The 22,888-nt window shown below is 26.8% G+C and overlaps 2 protein-coding genes across 2 annotated transcripts; both read right to left on the bottom strand.

The window, feature by feature from the left end:
• Nucleotides 1–13,930: 13,930 nt before the first annotated feature.
• Nucleotides 13,931–14,989, bottom strand: LOC114375492 (albumin-1). Its single transcript, XM_028333277.1, has 2 exons — nucleotides 14,830–14,989; nucleotides 13,931–14,461 (listed from the first exon to the last, which is right to left on the bottom strand). Exons 1-2 carry the CDS (start codon nucleotides 14,882–14,884, stop codon nucleotides 14,133–14,135), a joined length of 384 nt encoding a protein of 127 aa, XP_028189078.1. The 5' UTR covers nucleotides 14,885–14,989; the 3' UTR covers nucleotides 13,931–14,132.
• Nucleotides 14,990–20,873: 5,884 nt separating this feature from the next.
• Nucleotides 20,874–21,888, bottom strand: LOC114372913 (albumin-1-like). The gene is made up of 2 exons (XM_028330473.1): nucleotides 21,777–21,888; nucleotides 20,874–21,292 (listed from the first exon to the last, which is right to left on the bottom strand). Exons 1-2 carry the CDS (start codon nucleotides 21,886–21,888, stop codon nucleotides 20,964–20,966), a joined length of 441 nt encoding a protein of 146 aa, XP_028186274.1. The 3' UTR covers nucleotides 20,874–20,963.
• Nucleotides 21,889–22,888: the final 1,000 nt, after the last annotated feature.

The following is a 22,888-nucleotide window of genomic DNA, read 5'->3' as shown; positions in this document are numbered from 1 at the left end:
GATTGACTCAACGTTAAGTCGATTATAGAACAGAGGTAATACTTAATGCTAACAACAGGTAAGTCAAGCTATACTTCAAGCGTTGACTCCAGAAACTGGGTACGAGATAAGTATTTTTTTTTTATCTTTAATAAATATTTAATTTTTAAGTTTATTTCTTAATAAATTTTTATTTTAGATTCAGTTTTTAATAAAATAATAATTTTATTTTTTTATTTTTAATATTTTGAATTTTATATTTTATATTTGCTACTTGATAAATTATTAGATTTTGTTTTAATTTACATTAATTATAAATAAAAAATTTATTAATAAGTAAATCCAAAATTTTCTATTTTATTATGGATTAAAAAAGAGTGTTAAGGATAAAAATAAAATTATTGTATTATAGACTCAATGAAATAAAAAATTTATTATAAAACAAATGTTAAAATTAAATATTTATTAGGAATAAAAAATATACTTAAGTTTAATTTTAAATATCACTTTATTATTTTTTTCGTAAATCAAATTAATATAAAATGGTATTTGATTTAGTTTAAATTTAAAGATAATAATAACATTATTATTATAGTTTCACTCTCTTCTCTCTTCTATTTTTCTTTTATTTCTATTTGTATTTCAGTTCTTCTTAATCGTCTACCTCTTTTTAGTATATTATATATATATATATATATATATATATATATATATATATATATATATATATATATATATTATCTTTAACTCTAAATTAAGTTTCAATAATTGTTTTTAAAGAATTTGTCAATAGTTAAAAAATAAAATTAAACTAAAAAAATATTCAAGTTTCTTAAAAAAAAAACTAAATAATCAAGCTGATTTCTTTTACTGAAAAATATTCAAGTTCATAAATTAATATATTCAAGTAAATATAACTTACAAAAATCAATATATTCAAACGCTGAAAATAACAATATATTTTAATAATAAAAAACAAATAACTGTCACTACATAATAATATAATGTTTAGAAGAATTTGACTTTCAAAATTGACCAGCATTTTCAAAATGTTAGGACTAGAAATTATTAAATATATGCCAAACATGTTAACAAATATTAAAAGTCTCAACAAAACATCAAACGCTCTAAAATAAATTATTCAAATACATTAATCAAATATGAAAATCATTTAAAAAAGAAGAAGAAAAAAACACTAAAGACAGCATGCAAATTCACTTAGCCCTTGAAAAAAACTTATATACTCTTATATTATAAATCAGAGTAATAATTTGGAGAGCAATATAGGCTTTTTTACCCATTAGGATAAAAAAATTTCCAATTTTCTAATCCGGGAGATATTTTAAAAAATTACTCAAAACAGAGTAAGTCGTAACTTACAACTTCTAACTAAGAGTCGTAACACCTGTTACGACTTATTATTTTTAAATTTTTTTTTAACTATCTACGACTTCAATGTAAATATAATTTTTTTACAACTTTAAATTTGTATTTCTTTTAAAAATGAAAGTCGTATTTTTTTTACGACTTTAAAGTCGTAAAATTATTTTTTTTTTAATTTTTTTAAAGCTTTAGGATTTTAAAGTTGTATTTTTTTCACGACTTTAAAGTTATATTAAAAAAAAAATGAAAATCATATTTTGTTTTACGACTTCAAAGTAGTACGTCTATTTTTTTTTATTAAAACTGTTATTTTATTATTTGGAGACATGTTTTTGTTTTATTAACCTAACTTTTTTTGGAAATATGTTTTTTTAATTTAATATTTTTTACGATTTTATTTTTATTTTAAATAAAAAAGTTAAAAAAATATATTTAAATATATAATAAATAATATTTTTTATTTTATTAGTATATTTTTTGTGATTTTATTTAATATGTTATTATTTTATTTTAATATTTTATTATTTAAAACATGTTATATATATTTTTAATATAGTTTACTTTAAATATTTTTTTATTTAAAGTTTAAATAATCTATCAATAAAAATTAAAAACAACATAATTAATATATTAATATAAAACGCACAATACAAATGAAAGAAAAACATAAAAATTACAAGTTATTTTAATCATGTACTTGTTTGTATGGATAATTAGTTCGATCATGTCCTTCAGTTTTACATAATGAGCATTTCTTAGACCTATTTAGAATTGGTTCTTCCATCTCATTAAGTATTCGAGTAGTGTCCTGATGTCTGTAGCCGTTTTAAAGAATCAAAGATAAAATGCAGGCCTAAATATTGAGGCCATGTGTCTTCACCAAGGGAATGAAAATGATGTTGATAAACTTTGAAAATGCTTTTCAACTTGTATATAGGATCAACAAAATCATCATAATTTAAATTACAAAAAACACACGCTGCAATTTTTATGTTTTTCTTTTATTTGTATTGTGCGTTTTATATTAATGTATTAATTATGTTGTTTTTAATTTTTGTTGATAGATTATTTAAACTTTAAATAAAAAAATTTAAAGTAAACTATATTAAAAATATATATAATATGTTTTAATTAATAAAACATTAAAATAAAATAATAACATATCAAATAAAATAAAAAATATACTAGTAAAATCAACTTAATATTATTTATTATATATTTAAATATATTTTTTGAACTTTTTTATTTAAAATAAAAATAAAACCGTAAACAATATTAAATTTAAAAAAATAAATTTACTAAAAGAAAATAGGTTAGCAAAACAAAAGCATGTCTGCAAATAGTAAAATAGTATTTTTTTTAAAAAAAGATTTACTCGTAAACCTTTAAAAAATTAAAAAAATAAAATAAAATAATTTTACGACTTTAAAGTCGTAACACAAAATATGACTTTCTTTTCTTTTTTTTTTATATAAAAATATGATTTTAAAGTCATAAAAAATTACATTTACATTGAAGTCGTAAATATTTTTACGACTTCAGATACAAAAAATAACAAGTCGTAACAGGTGTTGTGACTTATGAGTTAGAAATCGTAATATCTGTTACGACTTATTTCATTTTTGGTAATTTTTTAAAATATTCTCTGGATTGGAAAGTTGAAATTTTTTTTACTCCTGGTTGGTAAAAAAGCCAGCAATATATTCTCACTCTCCTCCTTTCTATTAGACATTTTCAATATCTCTTTTGGATATGAAAAATGTTTTCTTTCTCAACTTTCTAAAACTAAAATAGTTTTATTTTTATTTGTAAATTGTAATACGCGCATCAAAATAAACTAACATACCCAATAAATTAAGCGGATGTGATTAAAAGGAGCAAAATAATTGATGCCTAGTTATACTATAACATTCTTCTTATTGTCCTGTGGTGGCTCTTAATATCATCTCCATAACACATATGATGTTAATTACGCTTACTTTGTGCCGTTGCATATACATTGATGTTGAAAAAAGGTATCATGCATTTTCTCAACAAATTTTACTTTTATTTCCTTCTTCAACAGTATAAGGTCACTCATACATTACATAAACTTCATACTCTTCACTCACCAAATACATTATTCCTTCCCTCTCTAACACATACCTCAGAGAAAAATACACACTCTAGGCACTCTCAACATGAACACATATACATATAAATAATCAATACACACATCCAAAGAAGACTGCCATCTGCTTTTCTTTCATAGCCATAACCTCAAGCTCATTGTTTCACAAAATCCTTCACAACAGATCCTCTCCATCCCAAATTTCTGAAGACTCCAGTGATAGATTATGGTTCTGGCCTTCCTCTATAGAAAGGGACTCTAAATTGGGACAATCCCAGATGCAAACAATTTAAAGTTTTGGAAAAAGGTTCATTGGGAAAGACATTAGAGAATCGCAGCTACTACCAATGAAAAAATGTTCCAAAAAATCAAATTTTTGCTTTTTCTCACGAGATGGGAGGAATTCTAATTTTCCACACTTATGCGCATGAAGAGTTCTTAAGAAAGTGGGGCATGATCCATCAGTTAATTAGTACTCGAGAAAAGAACAATCAATTATAAACAATTCAAAGAAGTTGGTTCTTCTGTCCATCAAAACATCTTGCAGGGACTTGAAAGAGTGACACCCTTCAATTCTGAGGCTGTGCAGTTCGGATGGTAATTCCACTAGCTGTGATGCATCCAAAATTCTGAGTGTATCGAAATGAGTCCCATACTCAAATGTAGTTTGGACAGCATCATTTGCAGTAGTAGATAAATAATTAAGTTCAATTTTTGGAGTTTGTTGGTCAAGGCCATGAGTTATGTTGCCAACGTCAATATTATCCTTCAAGGGGATATATTCTTCCATTAGAGGGCCATAAAGCTCAGATGAACTTTCTTCAACATTTTGCAGATTTGAGATCAAGAAAGAAGTTTCAATGCTCTCATCATTTCTGTCAAAGATAGGATAAATTTTTGCAGATACAAACAAGGCTAAAACACAGACCATGTCATGCATGGTAAAATCTATGTTACCACCACTATTCTGCCCAGTTCCAGTCAAGAAACCTTCTGTCCAATAATTATTAGGAAGAAGGTTTCTTGACTGAAACCTCCTCAAGAGACCCATGTAAAGTGGGGCTCGCAGAAGTTGTATCATGGTTACCACATGAAATGAAAGAGTTGGGTTGACTATGCATGTTGCTAAATCCTACTCACTTCCAGATCTATTAGACAAGGCTTGCTGGTAGTTATTTGCTCGCCGTGCATTCAGAACCAGAAATCCTGAAGCAACTGTCACCTTAAAGGAAATTGGTGAGAAAATAGTTAGCAAATGCAAAAGGCATCCTTTATCTCTTAAAACACTTGGAAGTCTCTTGGCTTTCAAAACAGAAGCTAAGAATTGGAACAATATACTGCAAAATAATATGTGAGATCTTCCAGCTCATAAAAGCAACATACTATCTGCCTTAATGCTGAAGGAAAAGAAGCATCTGAGGCCAACTTGAATGAAAAGAATTTTCTTGATGAATTGGAACTCAAATAGACACAATGTAGGCATAATATTAGGAGGGAAAGAATTGTTCTTGATAACCTGCGGCCACACACAAATTTGAAAGGCCTCAAAATTGAACACTATGGTGGTGCAGTGTTCCCAGATTGGTTGGGGAATTCTGCTTTCTCTAATATGGTTTCTGTGCATCTTGTTTCTTGTGAGATTTGCTTATCGTTGCCACCACTTGATCAATTTCTATATCTTAAAACACTTCACAGAGAAAAAATGGCAAGTCTAAGAGTTGTGAAGTCTGAATTCTTTGGTAATCATGATATGCCATTTAGTTCCCTTGAAATTTTGACTTCGGATAAATGCCTAACTGGGAACAGTGGGAGCTAGACGCGGGCAGAGTTTTTCCTTCTCTTCGAGTGTTTTGCATACAGGGAAATGATGCGAGGCAATACTTGTCTAAGGGAATTGGTCATCTGCAATTGTCCATCTCTGGAATCCTTTCCTAAAGAGCACAAACACTAGACATTAGAGTCACTACACGTATCTGAGTGTAGGAATTTGGACCGCTTTTGGGACGAACATGTTACCTGGCATTGCCGGGCACGTAAGCATTTGCACATAGAAAGCAGTTGTTGTGACAGTCTTTCATCCTTTCCATTATCCCTGTTCACAGCACTTCATGATCTCCACATACTAGAATGTAATCTTGATTCTCTTTCAGTTTTACCACAGTTGCTCTGGAATCTTCAGAACCTCAGACACAGAGAAATAAAAGGATGCCAAAATCTAGAGTCTCTACCTGGACAGGGTTTTCCTAACTCCTTGGCTTCTCTCAGTATCTCTGACTGTCCACTGCCTGTCCCACTATGCCAAAGAGACACCGGAGCTTATTGGGACCTCATTCCTGGTCTCCAACGCCTAGAAATTGATGGGGAAGACATATATCACTTGAAACTGAAGAACAATGAAAATCATGCTAGATTGCAATAGCAAATGTTACTCTGCACATCACCTCATCGAGAATAGTGTTTGCCTGAAGGCTGAAGAAATCCCAGATGTTGGGGAAGTTTATTAAATTCTGCAATTAATGTAATGTTTTCACTTTTCAGTCAACTTTCTGATTTACTTTAGCTGTGTTATTTCCTTATTTTCCCACTAGTGGGATAAGGTTTGTTGTTGTTTGATATCTTGCATTTTGTGGGATAAGGTTTGTTGTTGTATTATTTCCTTATCTGTAAATTGGAGTTGTTTGATATCTTGAATTTCATATGCTAAAAGTCATCAATTTTGGAGGATTTCCTCTATTGCAGCAAAAGCCCTAAGTTTTGTCACACAGGCAACAACTGTTATGATGCTTACCACAGAAGCATCTTTGTGCTGCTTTGTATGAATTAAGGATTAAAGTTAAGAATATTCATTAGCCAAAGCTTGAAGGCCTATAAATTCAAAATACTTAATTAAAAACACAATTGTAGGATTATATAATCAATAATCTCTCACTGGAGAATTGTTTCTTTAGATCTTTGTATATTTGTTGAGAGTTGAGTGCATACACAAATTAGAAATTACGATGAGATACTCAGGTTTGAGTGAAGCATGATAACTCTCTGTATTCCCCATCATTTTTTTTATATAAACATATATCAATTATCTTTAAACGTGGATGTAAGCTATAAGTTATATTTGTGCTTATACTTACGCTTTAACTACATTAATTCTATAACTATCTGGTATCATTACTCTAAATAATTGACCTTACCATAAAATTCAAGGTCAACGTCATACCAGCATTTTATTTGCAGGGGAGGCGGTGAAAAATAAGTGAAAAATTTCTCATACCAATTCTAAAACATTAAATGTTTTGAAAAAAAAAAGCTAAAACATTAAAAGATTTGGGAAAGAGGTAGTATAATTTCTCTTAGTTCTAAAATATATATTTAGAAATCATGAAGAAAAGAAAAAAAAGAAGAAAAATGGAATGTTACGTACTGAAAGTGGCAAGCAAGAAGAGAGCCAAAGGGGCAAGCCTAGCATAAGCCATTTATCTGGATTTTTTTGTATGTGTTGTGAGTTTTGCGCTGCCTTGTTCCTTCTTGCATGCATGCAACAATTTATAGGCGCTCTTTATGAGTATTTCTTTTTCTTCTATACGAGATATGATTAAAAAAAACAAATTGATTGTACGAGAATCAAGATATATAAAGGTTGAAGTTTGCCATCACGTTAAAGTGTTACTTAAATCTCTCTTAAAGTTACTCCTTGTACGTATCACTGTATCAGGTTCTTGGAAACACGTGCGATGGATTCTCATCAAACAATTGCTAGATCGTTAATTTAAATATTTAAACCCCACCCTATTAGTATCATTATTATTGTTATGATTAATACTATTATAATTTAAGAGGGCATTTTCTTCCATCTTATTTATAAGATGCAAATATAAGTAATATTTAATCTTTTTTTTATAAAACTCAATTCACAATATCATTTGTATTAATTATTTATATTAAATATTCCTAAGTAAAAATGACATTATAATGACAAACAAATAATAAAAAGAGAAAGTGAGAGAAGTGTTAATAACAATAGGAGTCTTACTATTAGATGCATTAGTTTTTAAATGGAATATTTCATTAATACTTACCATTTTTTTAATTCCTTTTTCTCATCATTCATATTATTATTATTATTATTATTATTATTATTATTATTATATCTACATTTTCTTCTTTTTTATATCTCGACATCAAATATATTTTTAAATGTCCAAAAGTCAATTTTAAAAATCCAAGGGTTTCCAAATTTGAGAAGATTTTGCCTTTGGAGTGCGTGGGATCGTAAATTTGAGAATCTTTCGGTAACTAGTTTATAATTAAATAAGGAAATGCATAATAAACAACTAACCTTCTATGCTATCCAATATTTGGAGAGTAATATATATATATATATATATATATATATATATATATATATATATAATTTTGATAGAATTTATGATATGATAAAAAATGAGAATTATTAGTGAAATGTTAAAAATTAGAGTGCGATTAATTTATGCTCTTAGAGTATTGGTTAAAAATAGAATAAAACATATTTATTATAAAAATCATAGAAAAACTCAGAAAACATAAATAACCTAATTTTAAACATTTGATTAGTATTTATCTTAAAATAAAGGATGATTTAAGTATCTTTACACAATTAAATATTGAATGACATGTTATTTATGGTGTACTAGGTGTGAAGGGAAAATTTATAGAAGTGAGTTAATTTAAATTTTTTTTACAGGAATTGATAAATTTTAAGAATATTATAAATTATAAGTAAGTAGGTTGTATTTTAAAACATGATAGAGAAGCCATGTTTTTATAACGTCACAATTTATTAAAAAAATATTGAAGTCATTTTTTTATCACAACTTCATAGATTTTCTATTAAAAAAATATTAAATTTATGTTTTTATCACGACTTTAAATATTTTATATTATAAAAAATACTAAAGTATAATCTAAAATAAGTCTTTAGTATTTTAAAAAATACAATATTCTAAAATCATGTTTTAAAATATAATTTCATTATATATAAAGTCTTATTTTAAAGCACGACTCACCTATAACTTGTAATATTTTTAAAATCTACAATTTCCTATTTTTTTTATAAAAGAAAATTAACCCATTCCTATACGTTTGTCGTGCTAAGGCTTACATGTAAGGCATCTGGCATGCATTCATAAAGACAATGATATGGAGATTAATTTCAGATTAGAGAGAGAATTTAAAACAAAAATTATTACAAACTCTAACTTTTTCTTTACACAATCAATTTTAATTTCTTGGTTGATTATAGCTGAGTTGGGAAAGAAAGGAATCCATATTCGTGCTAGCTAGTATAAAAATATTAAAGCTTTCATCCTATTTCACGTGAAACTGGCACTAGTATAAAAATATTAAAGTTTGTCATTTCATTTCACGTGAAACTCTCGCTAGTAAAAAAATTATCTTCCTGGTAGACAGCTTTTTGCGTTGGATACCCCCAATGGATTTGCACGGTAAGAATAACTAGCTTTTGTCTGGACATTGGACAACACTGTGAGAAACAAACATGGTTCATTAGATATGGATTATTTAAAATAAGTGGTTGACTACGATAGAAGTATTTACACCGGATAAAAAAAAGTAAAAGAAAATCTTCTCCATTGACAGTTGTGATTCAGATCAATAATATAATGATTTTTTTTACGAAAGTAACGTATAATATTCTACCTAAGAAATCAACACCAAAATATCAACAAAAAATATACAGAACAAGTTTTCAACATAAATCGAAATAAAAAATCAAAAACTAAAGAAAAAAAAGCTTCAGATCTGCCACTGAAGTCGCACCAGAAAAACTCCAAAGTCGTGGTCAGTTTGGTGCCACTGCATCAGTATCGACGGCAGTGAGAACAGGTCTAACGTAACATCTTATTTTTTTTCGGAAAATAAATTAAAAATAATTTTATTTAAAAATAAATAAAATTTTAAAAAATAGTTAGATGGTTATAATTAAATAAACAAAGAAAAATAATATTATTAATTAAAATAATAATTTAAAAAAAATAAAAAAATATTTTTATTTATTAATTTAATATGAAATAAAATAAAGTTTTTGTTTATAAGATAATAAAAGTAAGAAAACAAGATATGTTAAATAATACGCCAAAGTATTCTAATTATAAATAAATATATTAGGTGAGTTTTTATATTAACATATATATCTACACTCTCTTTTTCTCTCAATTTTGTTTTTTATACTTTCTCTCCAAAGTTTTTTTCTTTTTCATGTATACATCTAAATATTTTTCAATAAAATGACGATCTCAGACTCGTTAATCATTAGATCATTGTAAAATTGAACACTTGATTTGAAATTTATTTTTGAACATGTTTATCGTTATGATTTGCGAAATAATATATGTGGTGAGAAAAATATTTCTTACACTTAATATTTTATTTTTTATTTTTTATACATACACCCAAATTTATTCTAATAAAATTAGGATTCCAAACTGTTAAACTATCATCATAAACTCATTAATCAGTGTGAAATTTTAACATCAAGTGTCACCTGTCCTAGGATTTGGGTCCGAAGGCAACATGGTAGGTATTTATGGCATTGGAGGAATAGGTAAAACCACAATTGCTTGTGCGGTGTATAACATGATTTCTGATCAATTTGAAGGTTTGTGTTTTTTTTTTTTTTTTTGACACTAGAGAAAAACCAATTAATTAACAAGGATGGTCTTGTACAACTCCAAGAAACACTACTTTCTCATATATATATATACTTGGGAAGAGAGATATAAAAGTGGGAGATGCCAATGGAGGAATCCTGATTATAAAAAGGAGGCCTTCAACAGAAGAAGGTTCTTTTGATTTTTTACGATGTTGACAAATGGGTGCAGTTAAAGGCACTTGCTGGAGAATTCCATTGGCTTGGCTCTGGTAGCAAGATTATTATCACAACAAGAGACAAACAATTGTTAGCCACTCATGGGGCTGTAAAATTACATGAGGTTAAACTGCTAAGTGATGAAAAAGCTTTTGAATTGTTTAGCTGGCATGCCTTCAAGAGAAAAAAAAAAAAGTTGATCCAAGTTATTTTCATAATTTAAACCGCGTGCAGTTTTTTATGCTCGTGGCCTTCCATTGGCTTTGGAAGTGATAGGTTCTCCATTATTTCGGAAAAGTTTATGTGAATGTAACTCTGCATTAGATAAATATGAAAGAATTTCTCATAAAAAGATCCATGATAAACTTAAAGTGAGCTATGATGGTTTGGAAGAAAATGAAAAGGAAATTTTCCTTGACATTGCTCGTTTTTTCAATACTTACAATATGGGATTTGTCAAACAAATGCTACATGCTCATGGTTTTCATGCAGAAGATGGTATTCGAGTGTTGGCAGACAAATCTCTCAAAGATCGATAATTCTGGTTGTGTGAGCATGCATGACATAATTCAGGATTGTGGCTTGACGACGATATTGTTCGCGTTTTGGAAGAAAATACAGGATGATATATCTTAAAACTATCTCCATGCTATTTCTTTTCTGTTCAACTCCTTTATCACCAAATTCGACCAGTATGTATGCTTAATTTCTGAATTCTTAGCAATCTTTCTCAATTTTGAATATTATATGAAATTTATTAGCAAAGCATTATGCATAAATGTGTCACTCGATGAGATGTTAGAATTAATGTTTCGTGCGAAAAACATCACTTACGTTTAGAGATTAATAAATAAATAATTAATAATTAAGAATTAAATTATAATTATGTTAAATAAAAAAATTTTCTCACTCAAATGGAAATAATGATTATAAAAGGAATCTTATTTCATGTTAGTGATGATAAAAGGAACCTTAAAGTAAAATAAGGTTTCATTTCTTGACAAAATAATAGTCATGGCAAACATAAAGAGAAATAAAAAAGAATAATCAATGGAGTCAAATATTATTTCTTTCATTTGTCAAGAGAATCAAAGCACACAGGAAATAAGTCTCCCTATGAAAAAAAAAAATAGATATGCACTATTGATTTATTTATTATTTGTGAGAATCATAATTTTTAAAATCTTGTTGATTTTCTATGATTGATAATTCCTATAATTGATAATCTAAAAAATCGTTTAATATGCTATAAAATTTATGATTTTTCAATAATTATTTAATTTATCTGAACTCTAATTATAAAATTTGTAGATTTTTCTTCTAGTGCTATCAAATCTTATATTAAAAAAGAAGTCGATTTTGTATTGCTTGCTTTCATTACACCACAAATACATAAACACTCTTGCTGCCGCCCCATGTACGCACGTTAAGCATTTATTTGGAATGAAAGTGCACGAATTGTTTTGAACGGGGAGAAAGAAAGTGCTGCTGCACGGTTAGAGCGTATGGAATTCTTTGGAATTATTATTTGCAACCCAATGTTTCCTATTCTCAACTCCACTTCCTTAATTTTTTCCAAATATCATTATTAAACGTGATTAAAAAATTGAAAGTTTATATCCTGCCATTAAATTAACATATGAATGCTTTGAAATTATCAGTAGCATTAAATATATGTATATGCTGCATATTTTCTTGAACGTATTTGAATGCAAAACACAAATAAATGTGAATATTATTTTATGACCTGGAATGAAATTAATAAAATAACTATGAATTATTAATAGTAATAAATATGTGCAGGCCATATATATTTGGTTGAAATTAAATATATGATGAATTTGTTAGTAGCCAAATTTATAAGGTTATTTAATTCTAAATTAATAATGATTATTTTAATTACTCATAGAATAATGGATGTTAAATTATATGATTATTGATTTATAGGTACATTGAAATTCATTGTTATAAGACATTTGTGGATCGTCCAAAGGTTAATTAGTTGTTCTTATAATTAATGAATATAATTGTAGGCGATTTATGTGTATCATTAGTTTTATATATATACCCAAAGGAAATAGATATTATTAATGGGTGCATATTTAATTGTCAAATAATGTTAAAAAAATTTATTAGCATCATCATATTTGTATGTTGTGTGTTGGTGTATCACCAAAAGGAGAACATCAATATACATTGATTGTTATATGAATAAATCATATGTATGACATGTGTTTTATGTCTCAAAACATTTATGTAAATTTTATTATGCAACACATGTTTATAATTCATTGAATTCTCATGTATCATTTATGTCAATGTTAATTTGCTTAACTTTTCTGACTTGAATGAACAAGTCCAATAAAATGATGTACAATTTTAATCTTTTTTTATTCATAAATAAATAAACTAGAAACCAAATCATAACTCTTAAACATTGAGGTCCAGGATAAGTACCACGTCATGCACAAAATGAAACAAATATTAAAAAAAGAATAAAAGAGACAAAAACTTAAAACCAAAACTAATCTTCCTCATATCTTATTTGCTACTCATATCTACAAAAACAAATAGTACCGCATTACACCCACTAAGTTACACAGAAAAAAAATGAGTTGGAAAAAATGATGTTGGATACAAAACTTCAATTATGAAAACACAGACTTGATAAAAATAAAGGAAAACATAAAGAGAGAATAAAGAGAGAGTGAGAGAAGTGTATATGTTACATTCATGAGCAAATTTCATACAAATTTCTATTTCTATATATTAGAAAAGAGAAAGGATAAAATTAATGAAACGATGTAAAATCTATGAAGATGACTTTTCACTTCTCTAGAGTATATTTAATTTTGTTAAGGTGTAACAGGTTTGCGCAAGTCCGCTAATCAAAGTATTTTTTTCTTATCATATAAGTATTGCTTTTATATACCTCTTTTATGCTTTTGTTATAACCACATAATTTCACTCATCCTTCATTATCTTCTAAGCAATCTTCTCTCTTGTAACCAAAAATATTTTTTTTTATAATCTGATCTCCTCTTGTAACCACCTCTTATTTTTAATTTATTTAATACTTTTAAAAGATTAAAATATTATTTTTTAGGTAAAATTGGTTATTCACATCTCTTACAAATAATTACTAGATAAGATTTCAAATTATTATCAGATAACGAATGATAATAATTACAAAATATTATTTGATAATATTTTTGCAATCAATTCATTATGATGATAATAAATGATGGATATTATAAATTATTATTAAGTTATGTTTTAACTTATAAAAAAATTCATTTTATTTTTTTATTTTCTTCACTTAAAAATACTTCAAAAACAGTTTACCTAAACATGTTGACTGATGTATCTTGTTTCCCGAATCTGACTGAATTGATAATTGCCAGAATTTAGTTAAGATTCATGATTCTGTTGGATTTCTTGATCATACGCTAAGGTTTAGTCCTAATTTAAATACTCACTTATTATAATATTATAAGATTATAAAATTGATCCACCAATGAACCATTTTTTTTCTTTATGTCAGTTGATAACTATTGTCTTTCTCTTTTCTTAATAATTTTTTTAAAACAACAGACATATGTATAGAAACATTTTTTATTAACTGGAATGCTCCAAAACATACATGGGTTGAGTTTACATAAAACGTAACCAACTATAAGTTGGAAACAAAAGTTGCGTAGTGGAGCACTCTTTTGTTTAAAGCAGTAGATGCATCATAAGCTTTTATTTTTAAGTAGTAGAAGATGCATCAAGCATGCCCACTTTGGCATACCCACCATATTACTTGGTGGTTGCCCTAGGCATGGCCAAGAAGCCTTTCAGTGCTTCAGAATCAGAATCAAAACACCATCCATAATCGATATAATTATTAGGGTAACGAGCGCAAAAATTGCCACTTCCTTTCTTCATGCATTCATCATCAGATTGACATAAGTTGGGATGTTCGTCGATCATCTTCGCAACAGATGAAAGTCCAGTTGGATGTATGCAGAAACCAGCAACTAGTCCTATAGGGACACAACGACAATCACGTGAGCGGCACGGTGGCATCTCGAAAGGTGAACATGCACCATTACAATCTGCTGCTTCTATCTTCGTTGGGAACATTACTAAAAACGATATGTCAAAGTTAGAATAAATTAATACACATAAATTTTGAGAGCTTTTAAGTACTACTTCCTTCCCATATCTCTTAATGTTCTTTAACGTTATTACAAGAAATATTAAATTGAACTAACATTTATTATATACTTCGATATTTACATTACAAGTATTAAGTATTAACTAAGAGTATATTTGAAAAAATGCATTAATTAGACTTTAAATTCTAAAACATTAAATGTTTTGAAAAAAAAAAAAGAAGCTAAAACATTAAAAGATTTGGGAAAGAGGTAGTAAAATTTCTCATAGTTCTAAAATATATAATTAGAAATCATGAAGAAAAGAAAAAAAGAAGAAAAATTGGAAGGTTACGTACTGGTGGAAGTGGCAAGCAAGAAGACAGCCATAGGAGCAAGCCTAGCATAAGCCATTGTTCTTGATTTTTAGTTTAGATGTGTTGTGAGTTTTGCACTGCCTGTTCCTTCTTGCATGCATGTAGCAATTTATAGGCGCTGTTTATGAGTATTTCTTTTTCTTCAATACGATATATGATTAAAAAAAGCAATATGATTGTACGAAAATCAAGATATATAAATGTTGAAGTTTGTCATTACATTAAACTTAAATCTCTATTCAAGTTACTCCTTGTCGTGATTCATAGGAATAGGGAACATGCATGTAGCAACAGGGAACGTACGTATCACTGTCAGCTTCTTGCAAACACTTGTGGCACCAAACAATTGCTAGATCGTTAATTTACATGCATACAAATATATATATATATATATATATATATATATATATATATCATTATTGCTATAATTAATATAATTAATACTATTATAATATAACAGGACATTTTCTTTCATTTTATTTATAAGACTCAGATTATAAGCAATATTTAATATTTTTATATATAGAATTCAATTTATAATATCACTTGTATTAATTTTTTTTAGATTAAAATATTTCTAATTGAAGGAGATATTATAATGATAAACAAGAAAAATAAAGTGCGAGAAGTATTAATAGTAATGATAGTTTTATTATTAGATGTCTACTTTTTAATAGGAAAATATTTTATTAATACTTATATTTTTTTAATTCCTTTTTGGTATCATTCATAATAATAATAATAATATTATTATTATTATTATTATTATTATTATTATTATTATTATTATTATATTTTTGTCTTTTTTATATCTCGACGTACATCCAATATATTTTTAAATGTCCAAAAATCAATTTTGAAAATCCCAGGGTTCCCAAATTTGAGAAGATTTTGCCTTTGGAGTGCATGGGATCGTAAATTTTTCCTTTCAGTAACTAGTTTGTAATTATATAGGAAAATGTTTAATAAACACTTAACTTGCTATTCAATATTTAGAGGGTAAAAGAAGTATATATATATATATATATATATATATATATGATAAAATTTATGATATGATAAAAATAAAAAAGTCATATTTTAAATAAAATTTCAAACATTTTATATTAAAAAAATATTGAAATTATTTCTTGGATCACCACTTTAAATATTTTACATTATAAAAATACTAAAATTATGATCCAAAATAGAATTTGTATTTTTTTTTAAAAATTACAATGTTCGAAAATTATATATTTTTTTTAAAAAGGACTCTTCTCTTTTATGAAGTCTTTTGTTTTTTCAAGTCTACCCATTCCTATAGTTTTTTTAAAATAACCCATTCCTGTGCATTTGTCGTGTAAAGGGTTGCACGTAAGTTGCATGTAAGGCACCTGGCATTCATCATAACAGATTTAACAGAAGATCGTGGTCAGCTAAGAGGTCACTGGCAGCAGATTTGGCGCTGCCAACCACAGATCTAGCGTCGTGGAACCACACATCTACTGCCTTCACCCAAATCATCTCACTCAAAACACTTTTAACATCATCCGTTAAAAAAAAATTAACATTGGTTTTCAAATTAATATTTTATAATATCTATTTGAACAAAATTAATATTATAAATGTATTTTCTACCGTAGTTCTAGTTAAAAATAATGTAGAATATGTCAATTTTTAAAAAAAGTTACTTTCTAATTAAAATCAATTTTATCAGAACTAATGTTGAATGTAATTTTTTTTATAGAAAGTCATCCTATCAACATTTCAATTTCTAACATGATCTTGTCACATAAATGATGACTAAGGTGTTGTTTAAGATTAATTTCAAGCATTAGAACAAAATAGATTAAATGTCATAACATTTATCAAAAGTTAATTCAACAATTTACAAAATTTGACAAGAAAACTGATCTGACATATACTTTTAGTTTAACAATAAAGTAAAATAAAAAGTTACCCCTTAAAGAGGGGATACACATGTTGCAATCCTTTTAAAACTTTTTTTTCACACCATGCATACCACGTAAGAGGTACACATGTTAGTCAGTGTTCATTGTGATAATGATTTAACCAGGGTGCATTTATTTTGAAGAGTGAAACTTTTAATTTTTTTTTTCATTTTTATTTAATTCATAGAGTTCTATGGTGAACCACTAAATAGGTGAGGTTCACCCACGAACTTATCTTTTTTTAATTGGAAATGTCAATTTTATCCTCTTTAATAACTGTTGGATTTTATTTTATAAAATTGGATGGTTGAGATTACAGAAATAACAATCAAGATTATTAATTAGGCATTTTTTAAAATATGAGATAATTCTAGGCTACATATTTGAAAATAGGAAGTTTTGAGAAGAAAATCTTATTTACTTATGAGTTTCTCAAGTTCATAAGAGATATTATTTTGAGTCTTTATCATCAAGTATCATCTCTTTATTGTTTATCTTTTTTTAATTCTAATCAATACTCTTTCTCATTCATGTTGGTAACACTAATAAGGATTGATAAAAGTGAAAGTGATAATGTGTTCATTAACCAATCAAGTAGTTTAATGTTTGAATTTTTATTAGTTCATAAGTCATCGTCAACAACACTGAATTTATTGTCGGCATTATCTATGTTAACTTTAACTTTAAACTTTAAAACACTATAAATAGTACATACATTTACCAATTCATAATAATGATATCTATTACAAATAATTACTAAATAAAATTATGAATCAATATTTGATAATGAATGATAATAATTATAAATTATTATTTGATAAGGTTTTAATGATCAATTCATTATCATGATAAAAAATGATAGCTATTGTAAATTATTATTGGGTTATGTTTTAAATTACACTTATGACATCTTTTGCGAAAAAATTGCTTTATCAATTGTGATTGTTACAAGTAATTAGGCATATTTTGGAGCTCATGGTGAGACATTGAATGTACATCAAAACATTAATGAGTTTTCTCACATCAAAACATGGACCAAACCAAAGTACTTGTAGATACTTCTTCTTTAGGATGATATATTAAATGATGACATTGATTTTCTTTTAGTTTAGTTGTATGCGTGAAATTGTTGATTAACTCACTAATTATTCATTCCTCTGCAATGACAACTTTGAGAAGGATTTAATTCGCATTTATCAAATGAGATGAGATATGTCCTTTTCAATGTCGTGAGTCATTGAAAATGAGTAATTTATGAGTTAGTCAACCAGAAAAATTAAAAATTTCACTCATGCAATTAAATTGAAAGAAAATCAATGTCATTTATTTAATATATCATGTTAAAGAACATATACCATAATTGATTACCATAAAATTATTCCATAAAATGTAATTTTTTTATTAACATATTATATAAAATCAAAATTCATATAAGATTTTAATAACTTAATTGATTTATTTAATCAGAATATATACCTCTTTTAATTTTCTTAAATACTATAATTATAATTTCATGAATAATAAAAATAAAATAAAAAATTTAGCAACATTTTGTCTAAAAAGAATTAAATATTATGTTATTACAGAACTTTTTTCTACGTGGTAAAATTTTCTTTTACAATAATATTTATTTATTTATGAATTTAATGGTTATACATTAAACATCACCGTTAATACCAATATTTTTTTTCCTCAAAATTTTTTCCTTTCGTTGGAGGGGAATAATAAATTGAACATGAATTAAAAGTTGGGCAATCCAAAGGCCAACATTACGGAACAAATATTGAACAGCAACCAATTAAAAGGAGCTAGAAGAAGAATAAGATCAAGTATTGAATAACTTCAACAACTCGAGAACCCTTCATCCTAGGCACAAACCCAAAAAAAAATAATCCCGAATCATGTTTGGGTTTGATTCAAATCTAGTTTGTATCAATCAACTTAAAGTGCACTAGGGAGCAACAAGAAAGATTCAATGCCAATGGCAACATTTTGCACACAAACTCGCAAAGGGAGATGTGGGATCGGTTGTGGGTGCCTCTTGGCGTTATGGGTTACAATTTCTCTTATCTTAAAAAACAAAAAGATTTCTCTTGCACTTCTTAATAGAAAACGAAAAAATAGGCGAGTAAGAAAAAAGTAGGCGAGAAATGAATAAAAATAAAAATTATTTGTTATAAAATATATTTAAATTAAAGTGGCTAAAAATATTTATGATAAAAGTATATTATTTTCATTCAGTCCCCATAAGAAATGGGTCTCAAGTCGCGATGTTTTTTGTTGATAATAGTTTGCTTCATATATACTTAAGTACCAAAGCCTTCCATCTACGTGAGGCATTGGTTTGGGAGGTGTGAAATTTTGTTGATGAGAGTAGAAAAGCGCAGAAGTTATGAACTTTGAAAAATTCATTGGTCTGAGATGGGAGAAGTTATGACAAAATATTTGAATTTTTTGTTGGTGCTTCAGCACAGTACTTCCTCTCTCAATTGGTGAGAAAGGATTAGAATTTTGGACTGTTGAAGCAAGTTACCATGTTACCCCTTTACTCTCTAGCACACAAAGTAAGAACTCTGTGCCCTTGCACTAAGATTCCCCTTCGGCATCCATTGACCACGCAGTCATTTTTTATGCTTAACGTGAGGAACAAAAAAGCTAAGTCTTCACAGGAAATTAAAATTATTAAAACCAACGACTCATGCGGATAGAAGGCTTCAGTGCTTATGTATATATGAAGTAAACTTTTTTTTTTAACAAAAACCATCGCCACTGAAACCTATTTCTTAGGCGAATAATATGTTTTGGCCTCCCCCTTAGAATTAGGAAAAAATATCCTCTTCATTTCTTCCATTTTATTGTTTTGGAAAAAGAAATGGTACTCTTCATTTAATAAGTTAATGATAAATTAATAATTAATATTCCAACATGTTTATAATTTTTATGTGCATGTAATATCAATTATTAAAATTACTCATTTTCTTTTTAAATGAATAGGTAAGTTTAATGGAATAGAATACCAATTCCTAGTAGAATCACCCGATTTTATTTTGGGAAAGAAAATTAAAAATGAATAATATATGTATTGTTATATAATATTATCTATATAGACTGTCGTGTGATTAATTTATTAATTTTATAATAATTATCTTAATTTTTATACCAATAATTATTTTTAATTAAATTATTGAATCTTACTATTTTACTTACCACAATGGGAATTGGAGAATAAGTATGCAAATAAACTAATAATTAAAAAAATTAAGATATTTATGTTATTATTTAATTTTTTATTAGTAGTTGAAAAAATCATTTAATTAATCAATAAATATTTTTTAAAAACATTTTTTAAGACACTAATTTTTATATTTTTTCACATTTATTCTTCATATATTTATTCATTTTCTAGTTTTAATTTTTAAATAAATCTTGCTATTAAATTTTTCTGCTATTTTACACTTTCATCAATTTTAATAGTTAATTTTATCAAACACTTTAACATAATAAGTTAATTTTTTAACTTTTCAGCTTTTACTTTAACAACTAATTTTTAATTTTTAAACAGCTTTGAACGGATTCTTCAACTAATTTTGTCACATATAATCTTTGACTGAATATCTCTTTTAAATTATTATTGAGTTATGTTTCACTTATGAAAAAATTTATTTTAATTTTTTTATTTTCTTTTTTTAGAAATACTTCTAAAATAGTTTACTTAAACATGTTCTAAGTACATAAGACATACTTGACTGATGTATCTTGTTCCCCGAATCTGACTGAATTGATAATTGCCAGAATTTAGTGATTCATGATTCCGTTGGATCTTGGTCATACGCTAAGGTTTAGTCTTAATTTAAATACTCGCTTATTATAATATTATAAGATTATAAAATTGATCCACCAATGAACCATTTTTTTTTCTTTATGTCAGTTGATAACTATTTGTCTTTCTCTTTTCTTAAATTTTTTTTAAAACAACAGACATATGTATAGAAACATTTTTTATTACCTGGAATGCTCCAAAACATACATAGATTGAGTTTACATAAAACGTAACCAACTATAAGTTGGAAACAAAAGTTGCGTAGTGAAGCACTCTTTTGTTTAAAGCAGTAGATGCATCATAAGCTTTTATTTTTAAGTAGTAGAAGATGCATCAAGCATGCCCACTTTGGCATACCCACCATATTACTTGGTGATTGCCCTAGGCATGGCCAAGAAGCCTTTCAGTGCTTCAGAATCAGAGTCAAAACACCATCCATAATCGATATAATTATTAGGGTAACGAGCACAAAAATTGCCACTTCCTTTCTTCATGCATTCATCATCAGATTGACATAAGTTGGGATGTTCGTCGATCATCTTCGCAACAGATGAAAGTCCAGTTGGATGTATGCAGAAACCAACAAATAGTGCAATAGGGACACAACGACAGTCACTTGAGCGGCACGGTGGCATCTCGAAAGGTGAACATGCACCATTACAATCTGCTGCTTCTATCTTCGTTGGGAACATTACTAAAAACGATATGTCAAAGTTAGAATAAATTAATACACACATACAAATTTTGAGAGCATATTACATATTAAGTACTGCTTTCTTCCCATATATACAGTTTAAGGTTATTACATATAGATTAAGAAATATAGATTAAGAAATATTGAATGGAATTAAAATTTATTATATTTGAACAAAAATTATATTATTTAATATTTTGATATTTGATATTTACATATTAGGTATTAAATAAGAATATACTTTCGATTCTAAAACATCAAATATTTTGAAAAAAAAATAGAAAGCTAAAACATTAAAGGATTTGAACTGAAATGATATTATTTAATACTTTGATATTTGATATTTACATTAGTAGTATGAAGTATTAAATAAGGGTATGTTTGAAAAAAAATGCATTAATTACATTTTAAATTCTCATAGTTCTAAAATATATAATTAAAAATCATGAAGAAATAAAAAGAAGAAAAATGGAAGGTTACGTACTGGAAGTGGCAAGCAAGAAGACAGCAAAAGGAGCAAGCCTAGCATAAGCCATTGTTCTTGATTTTTTGTTTAGATGTGTTGTGAGTTTTGCACTGCTTGTTCCTTCTTGCATGCATGCATGCATGTAGCAATTTATAGTCGCTGTTTATGAGTATTTCTTTTTCTTCAATACAAGATATGATTTAAAAAACAATATAATTGTACGAAAATCAAGATATATAAATGTTGAAGTTTGTCATTACATTAAACTTAAATCTCTATTCAAGTTACGTACTCCTTGTCGTGATTCATAGGAATAGGGAACATGCATGTAGCAACAGGGACACGTACGTATCACTGTCAGCTTCTTGCAAACACTTGTGGCACCAAACAATTGCCAGATCGTTAATTTACATGCATACAAATATATATATATATATATATATATATATCATTATTGTTATAATTAATACTATTCTAATATAAGAGGACATTTTCTTCCATTTTATTTATAAGACTCGGATTATAAGCAATATTTAATATTTTTATATATATAATTCAATTTATAATATCATTTGTATTAAAAAAATTTAGATTAAAATATCTCTAATTAAAGGAGATATTATAATGACAAACAAGTAATAAAAATAAGAAAATGAGAGAAGTACTAATAGCGTCTTATTATTAGATGTCTACTTTTTAATAGGAAAATATTTTATTAATACTTATTTTTTTTAATTCCTTTTCGGTATCATTCATAATATTATTATTATTATTATTATTATTATATTTTTGTCCTTTTATATCTCGACATCAAATATATTTTTAAATGTCCAAAAATCAATTTTGAAAATTCCAGGGTTCCCAAATTTGAGAAGATTTTGCCTTTGGAGTGCGTGGGATCGTAAATTTTTCCTTTCAGTAACTAGTTTGTAATTATATAGGAAAATGTTTAATAAACCCTTAACTTGCTATTAAATATTTAGAGAGTAAAAGAAGTATATATATATATATATATATATATATATATATATGATAAAATTTATGATATAATAAAAATAAAGAAATCATATTTTAAATAAAACATCAAACATTTTATATTAAAAAAATATTGAGATTATTTTTTGGATCAC

The sequence above is a fragment of the Glycine soja genome, chromosome 11, assembly GCF_004193775.1.
Source record: "Glycine soja cultivar W05 chromosome 11, ASM419377v2, whole genome shotgun sequence".
Taxonomy (NCBI): Eukaryota; Viridiplantae; Streptophyta; class Magnoliopsida; order Fabales; family Fabaceae; genus Glycine; species Glycine soja.
Note: the sequence above shows the minus strand (reverse complement) of the source record. Positions and strands in the feature narration are given on the sequence as shown.